The sequence below is a fragment of the Gorilla gorilla genome, chromosome 16, assembly GCF_029281585.2.
Source record: "Gorilla gorilla gorilla isolate KB3781 chromosome 16, NHGRI_mGorGor1-v2.1_pri, whole genome shotgun sequence".
Taxonomy (NCBI): domain Eukaryota; kingdom Metazoa; phylum Chordata; class Mammalia; order Primates; family Hominidae; genus Gorilla; species Gorilla gorilla.
In genome coordinates, this window is record NC_073240.2 from 58,920,454 (window position 1) to 58,937,343 (window position 16,890).

Here is a 16,890-nt window from a genome sequence, read left to right on the forward strand (position 1 = left end):
CCATCCAACATTTCCACATGATGAAACTTTGGCTCACTTATTTGTGCCTGCTTAATTCTCCAAATCACTACCAGATTATTTCTGGCCATACACTACACATCAGATCCCTTAACTGCCTTCTCTTCAATCACCAGTATCAGCCGAGATGTAAACTACGGCTGAATAATTCGCTATCTTCATGCTAACGGCGCTTCAATATTTTTCACCTGCCTCTTCCTACACATTGGCCAAGGCTTATACTATGGTTCATTTATATTTCTAGAAACCTGAAATATTGGTATTATCCTGCTACTCACAACCATAGCAATAGCATTTATAGGTTACGTACTCCCATGAGGCCAAATATTCTGAGTTTTTACAAACCTATTCTACAAACCTACTATCAGCCATTCCGTATATTCGAACTGACCTTGTGCAATGAATCTGAGGTGGATTTTCAGTAGACAAAGCCACCCTTACATGATTTTTTGCCTTCCATTTTATCTTACCTTTCATCACTGCAGCTTTAGCGACTTTTCACCTTTTGTTCTTACATGAAACAGGATCTAATAACCCTTCAGGGATCTCATCAGACCCTGACAAAATCACTTTCCACCCTTACTACACAATCAAAGATATTCTAGGCCTAATTCTCCTCCTCCTCTTCCTAATAATTCTAGTACTATTTTCACCTGATCTCCTGAGCTACCCAGATAATTACACTTTAGCCAACCCCCTCAATACCTCGCCCCACATTAAAACAGTGATACTTTTTATTTGCATATGCAATCTTATGATCCATCCCTAATAAACTAGGAGGTGTACTGGCCCTTATATCTTCCATTCTTATTCTAGCAGTTATTCCTGTACCTCACATGTCTAAACAGCAAAGCATAGCATTCCGTCCACTAGTCTCACACTTACATGAATCGGAGGGCAGCCAGTCAGCTACCCTTTTATTATCATCAGACAAACAGCATCCATTATGCACTTCTCAACTATCTTCACCTTACACCAATTACCACCCTAATTGAAAACAAATTACTCAAATGAAACTGCCCTTGTAGTATAACTCAATACTCTGGTCTTGTAAAACAGAAATGGGGAATTCCCTCTCCAGGACAACTCAGGAAAAAAGCACTTCTGCTTCACTGTCAACATCCAAGCTGAAATTCTAATTAAACTACTCCTTGTACTTTTTTTCAGCACACACTTTAACTACTATGTCAGTAATAACGAACTAATACTAATACATTAGTGCTTTTATATACTTCATGCATTACTGTTAATCTCATGAATAATATATTGCACTATAATTGTTTAATCATATATAGTACATTAATACATTAAGGTACATCAAGAATATAATCTGCATACATATAACCACGTATTAACAATCCCCCCATCAACTATAAAACAGTCACCATATCAACTGTACAACTCAAACTAGCCAACACGAATATCAACCCATACTAAAAATCCTTAACATTACATAGTACATTAAATCATTCATCGAACATAGCGCATTTCAGTCAAGAAACTCCTTGTCAACATGGACGTAACCTCGCAGCCCAGTAACCACAGACTGGGCAGGAAAACTGCAATCCCCTGTAAGTAGCATGCAGTTTATATAGCATTTTCACTTAACATCCTCCTCTTAATGACTTTCACCTGGCAACCTTCATTTAACTCAAAACTCAGGGCCTCATTCCCCTGTACAGCCCATGTTGCTTGGAACTGGCCACGGTTCAGATGTTTATCATAGATAGGGAACAAATCTCTAGGTTGGCCACTTCCAGATTCCCTAGCTCAGAACATTCAGGTGCATCTGCCATACAGGATCTGGCTAAGGGTAGGCTTAGGTTATTGCTATCAGGTGCGCTTACCCTACGTATATCCTCAGGAAAATTACTTAATTTCTTTGTCCAAAGGTTTCCTTAGATGGAAACAGGAGCACTTTCCTCCTCCTAAAGGGGATTAAATGAGAATATACATATCACATATATACATGTGTACAAACACACATATGTGTGCATATATACACACAAATCTGTTGATTTAAAATGTGTTGCCACAGATATGCTCTTTTAATGCTTACTTCTGTTTTTATAAATATTTGGATCATTTAATGACAAAATATCTACTTGAGGGTATTTTTGTTTAATAATTTAAATATGTTCCTTTCCTATATCCAAGAAGACCTGCAGCAGGGTACAAGGTAAAGCAGTCACACAGAACTCATGTTCTTGGGTCATGTTGCTGCTGTCCACATAGCACGGAGCAAATGTGCTCTGAACTGGCACCACTGGATTTGCTTCCCAGAAAAGTCTTTGAAAGAACAATAATGAATACATACCATCTGGGTGAGACTTGGAGGTATTGGGGCATTTTAGAATGTCCACCTGGCTTACTTGTTTGACTTTAGCTAAATAAAATGTAATAAAAGGGGCAGGTGGGAGTTGTCGGAACTGTTCAACTCCCTGGTTAGTGCCCCCAAATGCTGACCAGTGCCACAGAAACCCGTGTGGCTGTTGGGTGTGGCTCATCCGTGTGGAAAAGGCCCCTTCTAGGCCCATACTCACTTCCAGTGTTAGGCACGTTTAATCAGCGTTAGCGGGGAGTGTGCGTTGATACCCACAAAATTGGAAGACACTATGAGGAGAGGAGTGTGTGAGAGAGAACAAGAGAGGAAAGGGTTTAACTCTACCTTTCACTCTAGTTTTCTACTGGTGGGTGCTTGATCATCTTTCGGAAGTTGTCTGTGCAAGGGGAGCTAGAAATCAAGTGAGCAGAAAATCGATTTTGCATAAATTGAAAAAGCTGGAGATAATCACCAAAATATCTCAGTCATCTCTGAGAAAGGAAGGGAAATTGGAGCTGAAAAGCATTTTCTTTTCTAGGTCCCTGAGAAGATTTGATGACAAGGCGCAAGTGTTGTATATTTTCTGAACTAGGGTGACCATACTTATTGTTACCAGAAAAGCACTTGTCCTGGTAAAGACCAGGAACCATAAGGAGACAAATAGCTTCAGCCTCAGCCCTTTCTCTTTGGACTGACACATCTGGTTTACAAATGAGGCCATTTATACTGGATAGATTGGGAACAGATGGCTGCTACCTGGGGTCTTCAAGTCCTCACCTTCCCAGACAGCCCTTTGCTTTTCAACATGCAGATAGAAAAACCGATGCCCCTATTCCACATCCTATGGAAAACCTAGTATCCTCCCTGAAGATTTCCATGGATTCTTGGGGGCATCGGTTGCATCTGATGACCTCTTGTTCCATCCAGTGTGTGACGGCTAAAAGTTCGGGCCTCTGACTAAAACAGACCTGTGATCAAATCCTGGTTCTCTCTCCTGACAGTGATGTAAAATTAGGCAATTTGCTTTGATCTTTCTCAGCCTCAATTTGCTCATCCATGAGATGGAGATAATACTACTTACCTCCCAGAATGTTATAACTGTTAAGTTAATAATGGGATAGTGATAAGGGAATACAAGTAAAGCACTTAGCATGCAACCTGGCACAAAGAATGAACTAAATAGAGGGTAGCTAGTATTCCTTTATTCACACCACCCTAAACAGATGAGTCAAGATGGTAAATTTTTTGTACAGTATTTATTCCAAAGCCCATGACAATCTTTCCCAAGGAGATCCTTTTAACTTTAAAAATTTTCAAGAACTCTATACACCACAGCATTCTTTTAGTATTCATTAATTCTGAAAATACAAGATCACAAAAGGTAGATAGAAGACATGTTATTTTTTCCATTTTTGGACAATGTTTGATGCACACAAGGAATCACAGACCTCTTGCGGTAATTCTAAGGTTCCCTGGTGGTCCCTGGCCCCAGGTTGCCTGCATTCACAAACACTTCACTACGGAATTCCTAAACTTCATTAACTACTGCTTTTCTGAAAGGGCTCAGTTCTTACATACTCACTGAACAAATATTTATTGAGTGTCTGTTATGCACCACATATTCTGCTATAGGACTATCTTGTTTTACACTTTAAAGGACATAATAAATATAAAAGAGATTTGAGCAGGGTTACGTGCAATAAAACCTGTGGGCTGATTATTCCCTCTCTCCGTTCCCAGCATTTCAGCTTGTGATAATCACTTCACCATGTCAGGTTTTACATTGTGTCCAATAAACAGCTTGTCACAGGGGTCATGGCTCAGTTGAGAACTGCCCAGCAGTCCCACTTGGTATTTCTTAGAAATTATACCTCCCACTTTTCACATTTCATATCCTACCCCCAAATTAAGTTGGGTTTCTTTTTTGGTAAGATTCCCGTTTATTTATCATTTCCACATTGTTTAAAGGAGGATTATTCAGGGTAGTTTTGTTTCCTGCGCTTCTTTTTTTATTCATACATAACAGATGTACATATTTTGGGGGTACATGGGACATTTTAACACATTCATATAATGTATAAAAATCAAATCAGTGTGATTGGGTGATCCATTGCCTTAAATATTTGTCTTTTCATTCTGCTAGGAATATTCAAATTATTTTCTTCTGGTGACTTTGAAATATACAATAGATTATTGTTAACTATAGTCATGTTACTGATCTTTCAAGCACTAGGTCTTATTTCTTCTATCAAACTGTATATTTTTACCTATTAATCAACCTTTCTTCTTTCCTCTGCCCTTTCTTGACCTCTAGTAACTACCCATCTACTCTCTGCCTTCATGAGATCCACTTTTTTAGCTCTCACATAAAAATGAGAACATTTGATGTCTGTCTTTCTATGCCTGGCTTATTTCACTTAACATAATGACCTCCAGTTCCATTCACATTGCTACAAATGACAGGATTTCATTCTTCTTTATGGTTGAATAATGTTTCATTGCGTATATATGTCACGTTTTCTTTATCCATTAATCTGGTTTGTGGGCATTTAGGTTGATTCCATATTTTGGCTATTGTGAATAGTGCTGCAGTAAACATGAGAGTGCAGACAGCTCTTCAACGTATTGATTTTATTTCTTTTGGATACATGCCCAGTAATGAAACTGCTGAATCGTGTGGCAGTCCTGTTCTTAGTTTTCTGAGGAACCTCCACACTATTTTCCATAGTGGCTATATTAGTTTACATTCCTACCAACAGCGTATAAATGTTCCTCTTTCTCCACATCCATTATTCCCTTTTTGATAAAAGCTGTTTTAACTGGGGTGAGACGCTATCTGATTGTGGTTTTGATTCGCATTTCTCTGATAGTTAATGATGCTTGAGCATTTTTTTTCATATGCCTGTTGGCCACTGTCTGTCTTCTGAGAAATGACTACTCAGATCTTTTGCCCATTTTAAAATCAGATTATTAGGATTTTGTTTGTTTGTTTGCTATTGAGTTGATTGAGCTCCTTATATATTATGGTTATTAATCCCTTATCAGATGGATAGGCCAAACTAAATTTTTTATCTTTTCCTGCTTTTTCTTGAAGGCAGAGAAATGGGGGTTTTTTTGTGCCCTTGCTTAAGTTTAGATATTTTAATATCTTTCATCAAATATTATTATTTAAGCATGGAATATAAAGAATTAGGGTAATCACTCTGTGGTTCTCCCCATGTATACATGTTAAATAAATTTGTATGGTTCTCCTCCAATTAACCTGAAAAAAAATGTACTTCCCTGGTGGACATTATAGTTTTTTTTTGGGGGGGGGGGGTTGGTGCCACAAGACAAGGTGGCAGCTATATAATAAAATGACAAAGTGCAGACGTGATAGAGTAGGCACAGGAAGTCAATGAGGGCTTTTGTTGTCAGAGACAGACCTATAGAGAAAGCAGGATTTCAGCTCATCATTAAGAATAGATTGGGTTTAGTTAGGGAAGGTGCAAGGAAAGGGTGTTTCTTCTGAAAGATGCAGCATAGCAGATGTGCAGGGATGAAAATAAGTGTCATCAGCTCAAAGGGCTCCAAGTAACTACGATGTCAGCCTGGCTGATGCAGAAGATCTGTGCTAAAGAATACTGGAAAGGAAGGTGGCTGGGAATCATGAGGTAAGGCAATGGAAAGCTCTGAGGACCAGCTTGAGGACTCTGGGCTGACATTTCCTGAGCAGTGGGGAGGCGGTGTGTGGTGCTTCATCTGGCATGGTCTCTGGATGGGGAGAGATTGGAAGTGGGGACACTGATTGGAGGCTGCAGATGAAGGCTCTGCAAGATATGGGAATGACGGACTATGGGTGGCCAAGGGAGAGAAGGGGAAGGAATAACAGGTATTAATAATTCCAGAATTTTTGCTCTGGGTAATCGGGAATGACTGGAGAAATTCCCACCAATTAATGTTTTGTAGGAATTCTGCCTTTCAAATGTCTTTCTTCCTTTTCCAGTGAAAGTCTTTTCCTTCTTCCATGTATGGAACCTGATAGTAAAAAAAGCATTTATCTTTCTATTTTCTAGCATTGCTTTCCTACAAAAAGCACTAAAATCCTGCCAATTATGAAATGGCCCATCTTCAGAGAGTAATCACAAATAGTCAAAACAACCTGAAGATCTTATCAGCTTCCCGCTTTCCCTCCCTCACCAAAATTAAATCCCATGACTAGCAATGAAACAGCAAGTATTTCAACTAGATGTATTTGTTATAGATGTCTTTTCTCCTCTGCTTTTATTGCCAGGCAGCAAGTTAGCAGTTAAGTTCATGGGTCTGTTTTCTTAACCTATTCACCCTGAACTGGAATTTTTGAGTTTATACTAAAAACAGTAATATCCTACCCTTATTATTTCTCTTTGTTGTTTAAATATTGCCTTCATTAATGTTATCTCATTTGATTCTTTATCAAAAAGCCATATGATTCAAATCTGGCACATATCATTATTCCCCTTTAATATATGAGCAAGCTGAGAATGAGAAATAACATGTTCATTTACATTGCCAACAAGTGTCATCCCTAGAAATAATGTCTAGGATCTGTTATTCAATTACATCCAATATACTAGAAGCTGTTACAGAGACAAAAAAAGTTCAACATATTATCTTGAAAATCTTCTTATAAAATTGAGAAAATCAGGCATAAATATGTAAACAGTTAAATAACATTCCATGGCTAAGTGTCCCACCAGATGGCAATAGAAGCCATGAGTCAGAAGGTACAGGGTTAATTACCGTGTCATAATGTGATACACAAATATGGGAAGACTGTGTCCATTTCTGGGATCTGTGTTTTAAGATGGACACTGACAATGTAGAGCTTACCCAGGTGAGACTCATTGGGAGTCCGAGGAGACGCAGAGATCAAAGATGAAGGGAGAAGTGTCCAAACGAAGAGAGAACCCAGGGAGGGCATTATGCCCCTCCACTTATCGCAATGCCTGGTATGTGAAAGGCTTATTCTCCTTGGTCCCAACAGTATGCCTGTGACTAATGAACAGAAGTTACAGGAAGGAAGCCTCCAACTTCATGTAAGGAAGGATGCTCCAACCACAGGAACAATAAAAAGTATACAGAACAAGCTGCCTAATGTGGTAATGAGCTCCCTATTCTTAAAGGTGATTCAATATGGGTTAGGTGAACACCTATTTAGGATGTTGTAGGGAGAATGCCTGTATCACATGCCTTCTGTGTGCTATCAAGTTCAGAACCAGCAAAATGGTATAACTGAGAGATGGCATGGTGCAGGGTTTAAGAGCACAATCTCTGGATCCTATATGATGCTCAGTCTTGGAACTCAGCAACCATATTGTAAAGAAGCCAGGCCCCACGGAGAAGCCATTTGTAAGCGCCAGCTAAGGTATCAGCGGACAGTCAACATCAACCATGAGATGCATGAATATGCAAGCTTTCAGATAATTCCAGTGTTCCACTTTTCGAGCCACTCCATTTGATACCAAGTAGAGCAGGGATGACATGCCACCCCAAACCCTGCCCAAATTGCTGATTCATAAGCAAAATAAATGCTATCATTTGAAGCCACTAAGTTTGGGGGTGGTGAATTCTTCAGTGCTGGATAACTGAAATACAAAGTTTGTGTGATATTCAGAGTTACCATTGGTCTTCACATCCATTAATAGGTGATGAGTCAACTAGAAGGTGGTGTTATGTGCAGAAAGGCAGTTGGGTGGGTTGTGCCGATGAGAGAAGAGAAGGCTTGGTGAAGCTATTGAGAGAACATGAATAAAAGATTAATGAGGAACTTTGAAGACACAGTGAAGCACACAGTGAAGGCTAGATCTTCATTGTGTCCATGGTTTTGTCATTCCCTCCATCTCCTATATGGTTTTGTGACTTTTCTAATTCTTCTTGAGGAGGCAGCTAGATTGAGCAAGTGCTAGGTCCTGTCAAGAAGGTAGAAGAAATCTTAAAAGTCTGTAGGCCTGCAGAGGAGGAGTGGGTGGTGGACTTCAGAAGCAGAACACCCAAGGGGACAGAATAAAATCAAAGAGACTCACATATTACAGACCAGGATACATTAGAACTTCCACAATGTTAATATGGAAAGGAACCCAAGAGATTGTTTTCTAGATAATGAAATCAAGATTATGCACTTGGAAGGTAAATAAGTACTTATTGTAGAGTACAAACACTACAGTTGAACTTCAGGGGAGAAATGTTAGGTTTGTTGAGAAGAATCTGAATGGACGACAGACCTAAAAATGCTTTCTAGATGGGGAGACCGGGAAAATCAAGATAGGGTGGATATGATAGTGGGCTCTTTTTGAGTCTAACAAGGGAAAGGTACGGCAGTTCTTGAAGGTGAGATCAGGGAATCACGATGGAACTTTTTATCATCAATACCATAAAAAACAGTTCTCTCATTTTTGGAGGAAAAAAAATACACTGAACACACAGAAGGAGAGAACCAGAGTGGGTGGCCAGATCTCCAGCAAGCAGCCCATGATATATTAGAATGCCAATGGTCTGCTGTCCTGGTGCTGTGAATACAGGCAAGAGGAGGCAGGCAAGGGAACAAACCAGGAGGCAGTTACCTGGCTTCCTCGTTGCTTTTCAGGCTACAATAAAACATTTCTAAATTAAGATGTAATGCTGGAAATCTGGGCTCCAATCTTCTGAGCGGGGATTCTGATGAGGGTAACTGAAGTCCCCACATTGCTCATCACTCCTATTTCCTGCAGCACACAGCATTGATTATCCTCCTAAGAAAAGCCATTTCAGCATCTAGATTGGAAGAGGGGAGTATTAATCATAGCGAAATTTGACAAGGCAGAAGCCTCCACGGACCCACTTGAGCCATTTAAAGCTTTTATGTCCCCTCTAGACTGGAACAAGTGCATGTACATCAGGACCATAAAAGAGGGGAGACGCTTATTTAGAAAGCATTAATAGCTCAGGACTGGCCTCTCTCTTTTGCGTCTCTTCTTAGCCCTGGTTGTCTAAATCAAGTCATTTCAGCTGTCAGTATTGTTTTATTCCTCATTTTAGGAGATACTACTAAAATGTCAGTTCACCTGGAAGTTGTGCCCAGAGCATTTAATTGGATCTACATTAAAATGAAAGAAATATGCCAATGTGGTTTTAATTCCGACAGTTATTATAATAGATAAGGATTCTAGAAAAAATAACGTCAAGTCTAGGTGAAATTGTTAGGCTATAAAATGGACTCGGGATTTTTTTGAAAAGAGAAATGGGACATGTTCCTGCTGTAACTGTATTTAACATTCAGTGTAGGGTACAAAGCTCTCCACCTTTTCTCTGCTTGCTAAGACAAGTGGATGTATCTGAGAACTGGGGACTAGAAGGGACATGAAAGCATCATCTATGTAATTTCTCTGCTGTCAGAGAAATCATTCTATGTGTATTAAATATCTCTTGTTTGTAACTTATTCTCCTCTAAAGGACCTCACAAATGAGCCCTGAGGGAGCTGTTTAGAATTAATTCATCACAATAAAAAAATTGTCTTTGTGCAACCTTTCATATTTTAGTTTTAGACTCTTCCATTTTCAGCTCTATATGAAAAGACACAATAGTAGGTTATTATCTTCCTGATAAAAAGCCTTCACATTCTTAATCTCTTTTTCCAAAAATATATTTGTTTCTGAAATATTTCCTCATATGCTCTATTTTCCTGCCCCTAAATAATATGTATTGCTCAATGCCAAGCCCTCCCTCAAGTTAATTGCTCTTTTTTAGTTATAAAACCCCAACTGGATTCCATCTAATCATCTAATAATTCCTATACTTATGCCTCCAGGGCCACACTAGCTTTTTAAACTACAGCATGGTGAAAGCTGGTGGTCATTTGCTGTCTCATTTTCCTACCAAACTTGTATGAAATTGTTCTGTCTTTCCCAAGAACTGTCCTTCACCAAGTATTTCTTTAATGGACTGTGATTAAATGGTTTTAACTGATTATTCAATGAATGTATGGGGCCCATTTTTTTAAAAAAATTAGAAAACAGATGGGTTTTAAAAAAGAGAGGATATACAATGAAAAGTTCTCTTCCAATCTCTGTCCCAGTCATGCGCTCCCCCAACCCATTAGGGTCTAACCCCATTTCTGCTGCTTGTGTATTCATGGAGAGAGATCACATACATAAAAAGAAATGCATGTAATGTATTTAATACAATTGGCAGCATGTTTTAGCACTGCTCTGCATCTTTTTTTATTTTAATAATATACCTTGGGGGTCTTTCCACTTTGGTATACATGGATCTCCTTTATTCTATTTTTTGCTTGTTTGTTTCTATTTTTTTCAGTAGACTAGCAGTCTACTGACTGGATGTACCATCATATATTTATTGCAAACCTTTCTCAATATGGATTTTATTCTCCAAAATATCCTCTACCAGCTGAAGACTGTGGAAGACTCACTATCATACTTCACTGTGCAACTGTTTGCAGAATGCTTACTATCAGCACAGCACTGGGCTTGGTGCCATAGGGAATACAAGAAGCAGTGAGTTTGGCAGCCTCTGCTCCTAGGAAACTACAGCCCCATCAGGGAGAAAATACATGAGAATAAGGGTGTCCTGATTGCCAAACCTATCCCCCTAAGGTTTTCCTTTGTTTTCTTGCACATCAGACATTTTTTCTAATGCATGGTACAAATGGCCTTTCCCCTTTATTGGATGTGTGTATGGTGGTTTGTGTGCCTGGTTCTGCTTTTATACTGGGAGCCACAAGAACAGAACTGTCAAACTCAAATACCTACAGAGGCCAGGAGGGTGACCTAAATGAGTGAAGGGTAGAGAAGTGAGCCAGTTGGGAAGGCATAAGCTCTGTTTAAAGGGATCCCCAACTTCTACTGTGCTCGATTATTTCCTGGTGAATAACCAGATCTTCTGGTTGATTAAAAGGAACCAGTGGGTAACAGGTACATGGGACTTTTCTGTATTATTTCTTACAATACATGTGGGTCTATAATTATCTCAAAATAAAAAATTTAATTTTAAAGAAAATCAGATACCTAGATCATTGTGTGAAATGTCCTGATTTATAAATGTAGGCAAAATCTGAGCATTGTGCAGGTGCAGCAAAACTCATCTATCTGTAAGCCAAATGCAGCCTTGGGTCCACCATTTTGCTATCTGTGTATAGCTGAATCATTATAATTTGATTTGTATAAAACCCAAGGCAACCCAATTCATGAGTTTGCTTTAAAAATACTTGCTACTGTGAGTTTCCATCACTTTTGACAGTAGCCATTCCCACTTACCTGTTGAGTTTTCCTCTCATTCCAGGTCCTTGGATGTGGCTGTGTTGCCCAAGCTATTCTCAGTCGAGGACGTTTTGGAGGGATCATCACTATCAATGTTGGATTTTCAATGGCAGTTGCAATGGCCATTTATGTGGCTGGCGGTGTCTCTGGTAAGTAGTAGAAATAATGAATGCTGCTCTTAATTCAGCCACTCCAATGTGCCCGCACAGTGCTGGCTGCTTCACATACCTTAATTTACTTATATCTCAAAAATCCTGCAAGAGTGTGTATTGGATCCCATTTTTATAGATAAAATTAAAATCACCAACCAATGGTAAGTAACTTATTATGCAAAGGCAACATTTAACAAGAGACAGAAATGGGGGTTAGAGCTCATAAATTATTCATTCCTAAGTCTGGCCGCTGCATCTTATTCTCCACCAGTCAACGGGATTTTTTACTTGCTCTAGTCCACATTTGGAATCCAACTCCCAGATGCCCTGTAAATAGCCCAGTGAAGGTCACTCCAACAGAGGCAAATCCTGGACCTTTATCTATAGCAAACAGGAAGAGTCTGGGTTTCTTGCAAAATGGATGGTGCTTTCATGGACGTGCAGATCTGATCTACAAGGTCTTAGTCTAATCCTGCCCTGAAAAGTAAACTGATTAGAAGCCATTCACATGGTTCTCAAAAGCAAAATGAAATGATAATTTAATGCAGTCTGGGCACTTAGGAAGTGACTGTGGAAATGATCTGGTTACCAAAGACACTCAGAATCTTTCAGCAGCCTGGTGTGGGTCCTCAGAGCATTGAGTCAAGACTTGGTGAGAAGAGAAGAAAGGGAACTGAGAAACCATGCATGCTGAGCACTGTGCTATATGCCAGACTGCCTTTATCTCCCTCTCCTTTACAACAGCACTCTGAGGCAGGTATTACTGTCTCCATTCTACAAAGAAATCCCTCGTGAGAGGGAGTCAGTAAATAACTGGAAGCCCTGCAGCTGGTAAAGAAGAAGAGCCAAGATTTGATCCAGGCTCGCATGATCTGCATGACAGTGAAGCTCACATCCTCATTTTTTGTTTGTTTGTTTTTTGTTTGGTTTTGTTTTGTTTTAGGAGTCTTGCTTTTCTCCCTCAGGCTGGAGCACAATGGCACGATCTCGGCTCACTGCAACCTCCACCTCCTGGGTTCAAGCGATTCTCCCACCTCAGCCTCCTGAGTAGCTGGGATTACAGGCACACACTGCCACACCTGGCTAATTATTTTGTATTTTTAGTAGAGACGGGGTTTCACCATGTTGGCCAGGCTGGTCTCGAGCTCCTGACTTCAGGTGATCCACCTGCCTTGGCCTCCCAAAGTGCTGGGATTACAAGTGTAAGCCACCGCACCCTGCCTGTTTTTTGTTTTTTAAGACAGAGTCTCACTCTGTTGCCCAGGCTGGAGTGTGGTGGCAGGATCACAGCTCACTGCAGCCTTGACTTCCCAGGCTCAAACAATTCTACCTTCTGCCACCTCAGCCTTCCAAGTAGCTAGGACTGCAGGCACGAGCCACCACACCCAGCTAATTTTTGTATTTTTTTTGTAGAGACAGGGTCTTGCCATGTTGCCCACGCTGGGCTTGAACTCCTGGACTCAAGTGATCCACTTGCCTCAGCCTCCCAAAGTGCTAGGATTACAGGCATGAGCCACCACACCCAGCCAACACATCCCCATTCTTACACAGCATTTACAATGCTCTATTATGAGAAGGGCATTACAAGCAGGTTAGTTGGGAAGAGGATCCTGCAGTTAAGCTGGCTGGCCTCCTAGCAAACACTGCCTTTGTAGCACTGAAGAACGATTGCTTAGACTCCTTGGGAGCTCCTTGGGCTGTGCATCCGGAATGGCCATTGACCAGCTGGCACCCTTTCCATATTACAGCCAGACTCAGATCTAACAGAGTCCCACTCTGTTGCCCAGGCTGGACTGTGGTGGTGGGATCACAGATCTTTGCAACCTTGACCTCCCAGATTCCTATATATGTGATTTGTTAGCATGCACAGTGTCTCCATTCAAACTTTTGTCCAGCTTTTGCTGTAATCCCAGCACTCTACTGCTTAACTCAAGGCAAACTCCAAGAAGGGCACAAAAAAAACCAGGGGACTGCCCTAAATATCCCGAGGCTTAACTGCTCCCCTATAAGCTCCCACTGAGTTCACCAGGTAATGTAGGTGTAGCCATATTTTCAGCCTTTTTTTAGGTAGAGACATGGTTTTGGAGTATTTTGCCTGCATAACACCCTGAACTGAACATCATCCAGTAGTTACTTAGAATTAATTGGCCCCAGACCCTACCACTGCTGTTAACAACCTTCACCACTGCAATCCATATCTGTTTCTGTCCATTGATATACCTGGGGATTTCTGCAGTCACTGTAGGAGGAAAAAAGGGAAAGAACCAGAAGGAAGAAGGAGTGAAGAAAAGATGTGAAGTCTTCTGTGGCCTCTAAACTGGGGTTGAATCCCTATAGTTACAAGAGTAAGGGCCAAAACTGATGGGACTTCTTTCAGTAGAAGCTGTTTCTGGGTGAGAGTCAGGACCTGACCAAAATGTTTACAAGCAACTATGAGACCCTAAAATACAAACAGAGTGGTGTCTGAGACTGGCTGGAAAATAGTAGCACCGGCTTGGAAAGGCAGTCCTTATCTTTCTATCTCTATTTGGAATCTAGCACAGTTCAGGCTCCCTAAGGACTGGTGGCTTTGGGAACATTTTGGGAACATGCAGCACAACACACTGGCCCATCATGACATCTGTGTGGACAACAGCATCAGTATCAGCTTTGGCAGGTGCAGGAATAGGAGAGGATTGTGTGTGGGAGGTGACTTTCTCATCGTGGCTGCAGCTAACATACTGGTTTGTGGGCACATACTGGCTTGTAAGGTCTGCTTGAAGATTCCAAAAGTAACCAATTTATACTGGGCATAAATATGAATGGGATCCTATTTTGTGGTCACCGACTAGTGAGGTCAGCAGATATTTGTCTTTTAAATATAAAACACCACCTTATTGTAAAGAAGTTACAGCATCCTGCTCCTCTGGGAATGTTCCAGTCAAATCCAGTCAGTCAGAGGTCATAATACCCTAATTATGTAGCATCCTGCGCAAAGCATTTAGGCTGTCTAATGGCAATTGCTATTGATGTAGTATTTTATGACTAAAATAAACTTATTGAAAAAGCAAATAGACTTGCTTTCATTACAAAATATAGGGTTATCTTGATCACAGGATTGTGTATGGGTGGCGAGGAGGAGAGGATTTGCATAGAACAGAACACTGAAGGGGTTCCCTCTGCTCACCTAAGACTTTCATCTTGTGCCCTGTGGGCTCCAGCTGTGCCCGCGGGCCCTTTATGTGAATAATCTGATTGTCCCAGCAACCTTGGCAAAGCCAAGAGTTGAGTGCAGGACTCTCTGACTCTAGTTCTCATGTTCTTTCCAATACACTGCTCTGCCTTGTCCTTGTGATAAGCCAGGGTGACCACTCATCTCTGCGGGGAGAAATTTCTAGCAGCCACTTGGCCTCTAACCAGAGGCATCAGGGTGCCACTTGTCCACGTCTCTTTCTGAACCTTTCTGCCTCCTCTCCAGCCCTTTTCCTCATTGCTTTGCAAAGCACCCTTCCAGACATACCCTCTCTAACCCCCAAACAACTATTTTTCTCTGTAGATCTCTGTAGTCTGAGCTATCTAAATAAGGCCTCAGATTATTTCTTCAACTTTCTTTTTTTTTTTTTTTTTTTTTAATGGAGTCTTGCTCTGTCACCAGGCTGGAGTGCAGTGGCACAATCTCAGATCATTGCAACCTCCGCCTCCCAGGTTCAAGCGATTCTCCTGCCTCAGCCTCCCAAGTAGCTGGGACTACAGGCGTATGCCACTATGCCCAGCAAATTTTTGTATTTTTAGTAGAGACAGGGCTTCACCATGTTGGCCAGGATTATCTTGATTTCTTGACCTCATGATGCACTCGCCTTGGCCTCCCAAAGTGCTGAGATTACAAGCGTGAGCCACCATGCCCGGCCTATTTCTTCAGCTTTTATATTGAATACCTACTAAGTGCCTTGCATCATGTGAGACCCGAGGTAAATAATAGTTCCAGCCTCAGGATGCTTAGGAGGAGCTAACAAACAGAAACCTACTTATGGGAAATTTTATTTTGGAAGACGAAATTGTTAAAGAAATCTCCCATTGGTAGACTAAACTCAAGGGAGTTGGATTGGAGGTGATCACTTACGGCCCCCTTGGTTTTTTGTTTGTTTGTTTTTTGTTTTTGTCGCCCAGGCTGGAGTGCAGTGGCGCAATCTCTGCTCACTGCAACTTCCGCCTCCTGGGTTCAAGCAATTCTCCTGCCTCAGTCTCCTGAGTAGCCAGGATCACAGGTGCGAGCCACCACGCCCAACTAATTTTTTTTTTTTTTTTGAGACGGAGTTTCGCTCTTGTTGCCCAGGCTGGAGTACAGTGGCACCATCTCGGCTCACTGCAACCTCCGCCTCCTGGGTTCAAGCAATTAGCCCGCCTCAGCCTCCCGAGTAGCTGGGAATGCAGGTGCCTGCCACCACGCCCAGCTAATTTTTTCTATTTTTAGTAGAGACGGCGTTTCACCATGTTGGGCAGGCTGGTCTCAAACTCCTGACCTTGTGATCCACCCAACTCAGCCTCCCAAAGTGCTGGGATTACAGGCATGAGCCACTGCACCTGGCCCCCCACCCCTTTTCCTTTCACAATGGCTACCTCCAGGCAGCTGGAGGCAGCTACTCTGCAGCAAGCCTCTGGGAGAAGAGAAACTTCCCACTGCCCTGTGTGCCCCCTCCTCCCTCCTAACCCCTGTTTCTAGCCTTCCCTGGTAAGGTGTACTGCTACTCTCCAGAACTGTGGCTTTCCTGGATTTGAAAGGAAAACACAACAGTTGAAGTGTTTATAAGGCTTTAGGAAATCATCTGTGCTTCAATACGCTGGCATTTTCTTGCTCATTGTAGCCACTGAGAGGCAGGGGCAGGTGAAGAAAGGACTCTTGTGGCTTAGCCAGCAGCCAGAATCCCCCACCCACTGCAAGTCCATTTTGCCCCGGAGACTTGGAAAAAGCATAGCTTTCTCCACAGGGAGTGGTAGAGGCTTCCGGAAACAAGTGCACCTATTGGTTCTGTGCAGGATCATCATCATCATCATCATCATCACCACCATCGTCCCTCCTTTGTTTACAACTAAGTCCACAGCCTGAAAGTCCACATCTCAATGTGGTGTCTCTGATTCCCCCTCCAC

At 41.5% G+C, this 16,890-nt stretch overlaps 1 protein-coding gene across 2 annotated transcripts in view; it reads left to right on the forward strand.

Moving 5' to 3' along the window:
* AQP9 (aquaporin 9) overlaps window positions 1-16,890 on the forward strand; it is a 47,810-nt gene that overhangs the window by 16,926 nt on the left and 13,994 nt on the right. For both annotated transcript variants that reach the window (XM_004056262.4, XM_019011047.4), the window contains exon 2: window positions 11,637-11,763. In XM_004056262.4, the coding sequence (XP_004056310.1) occupies window positions 11,637-11,763 (127 nt within the window). The remainder of the gene's footprint in view (window positions 1-11,636; window positions 11,764-16,890) is intronic.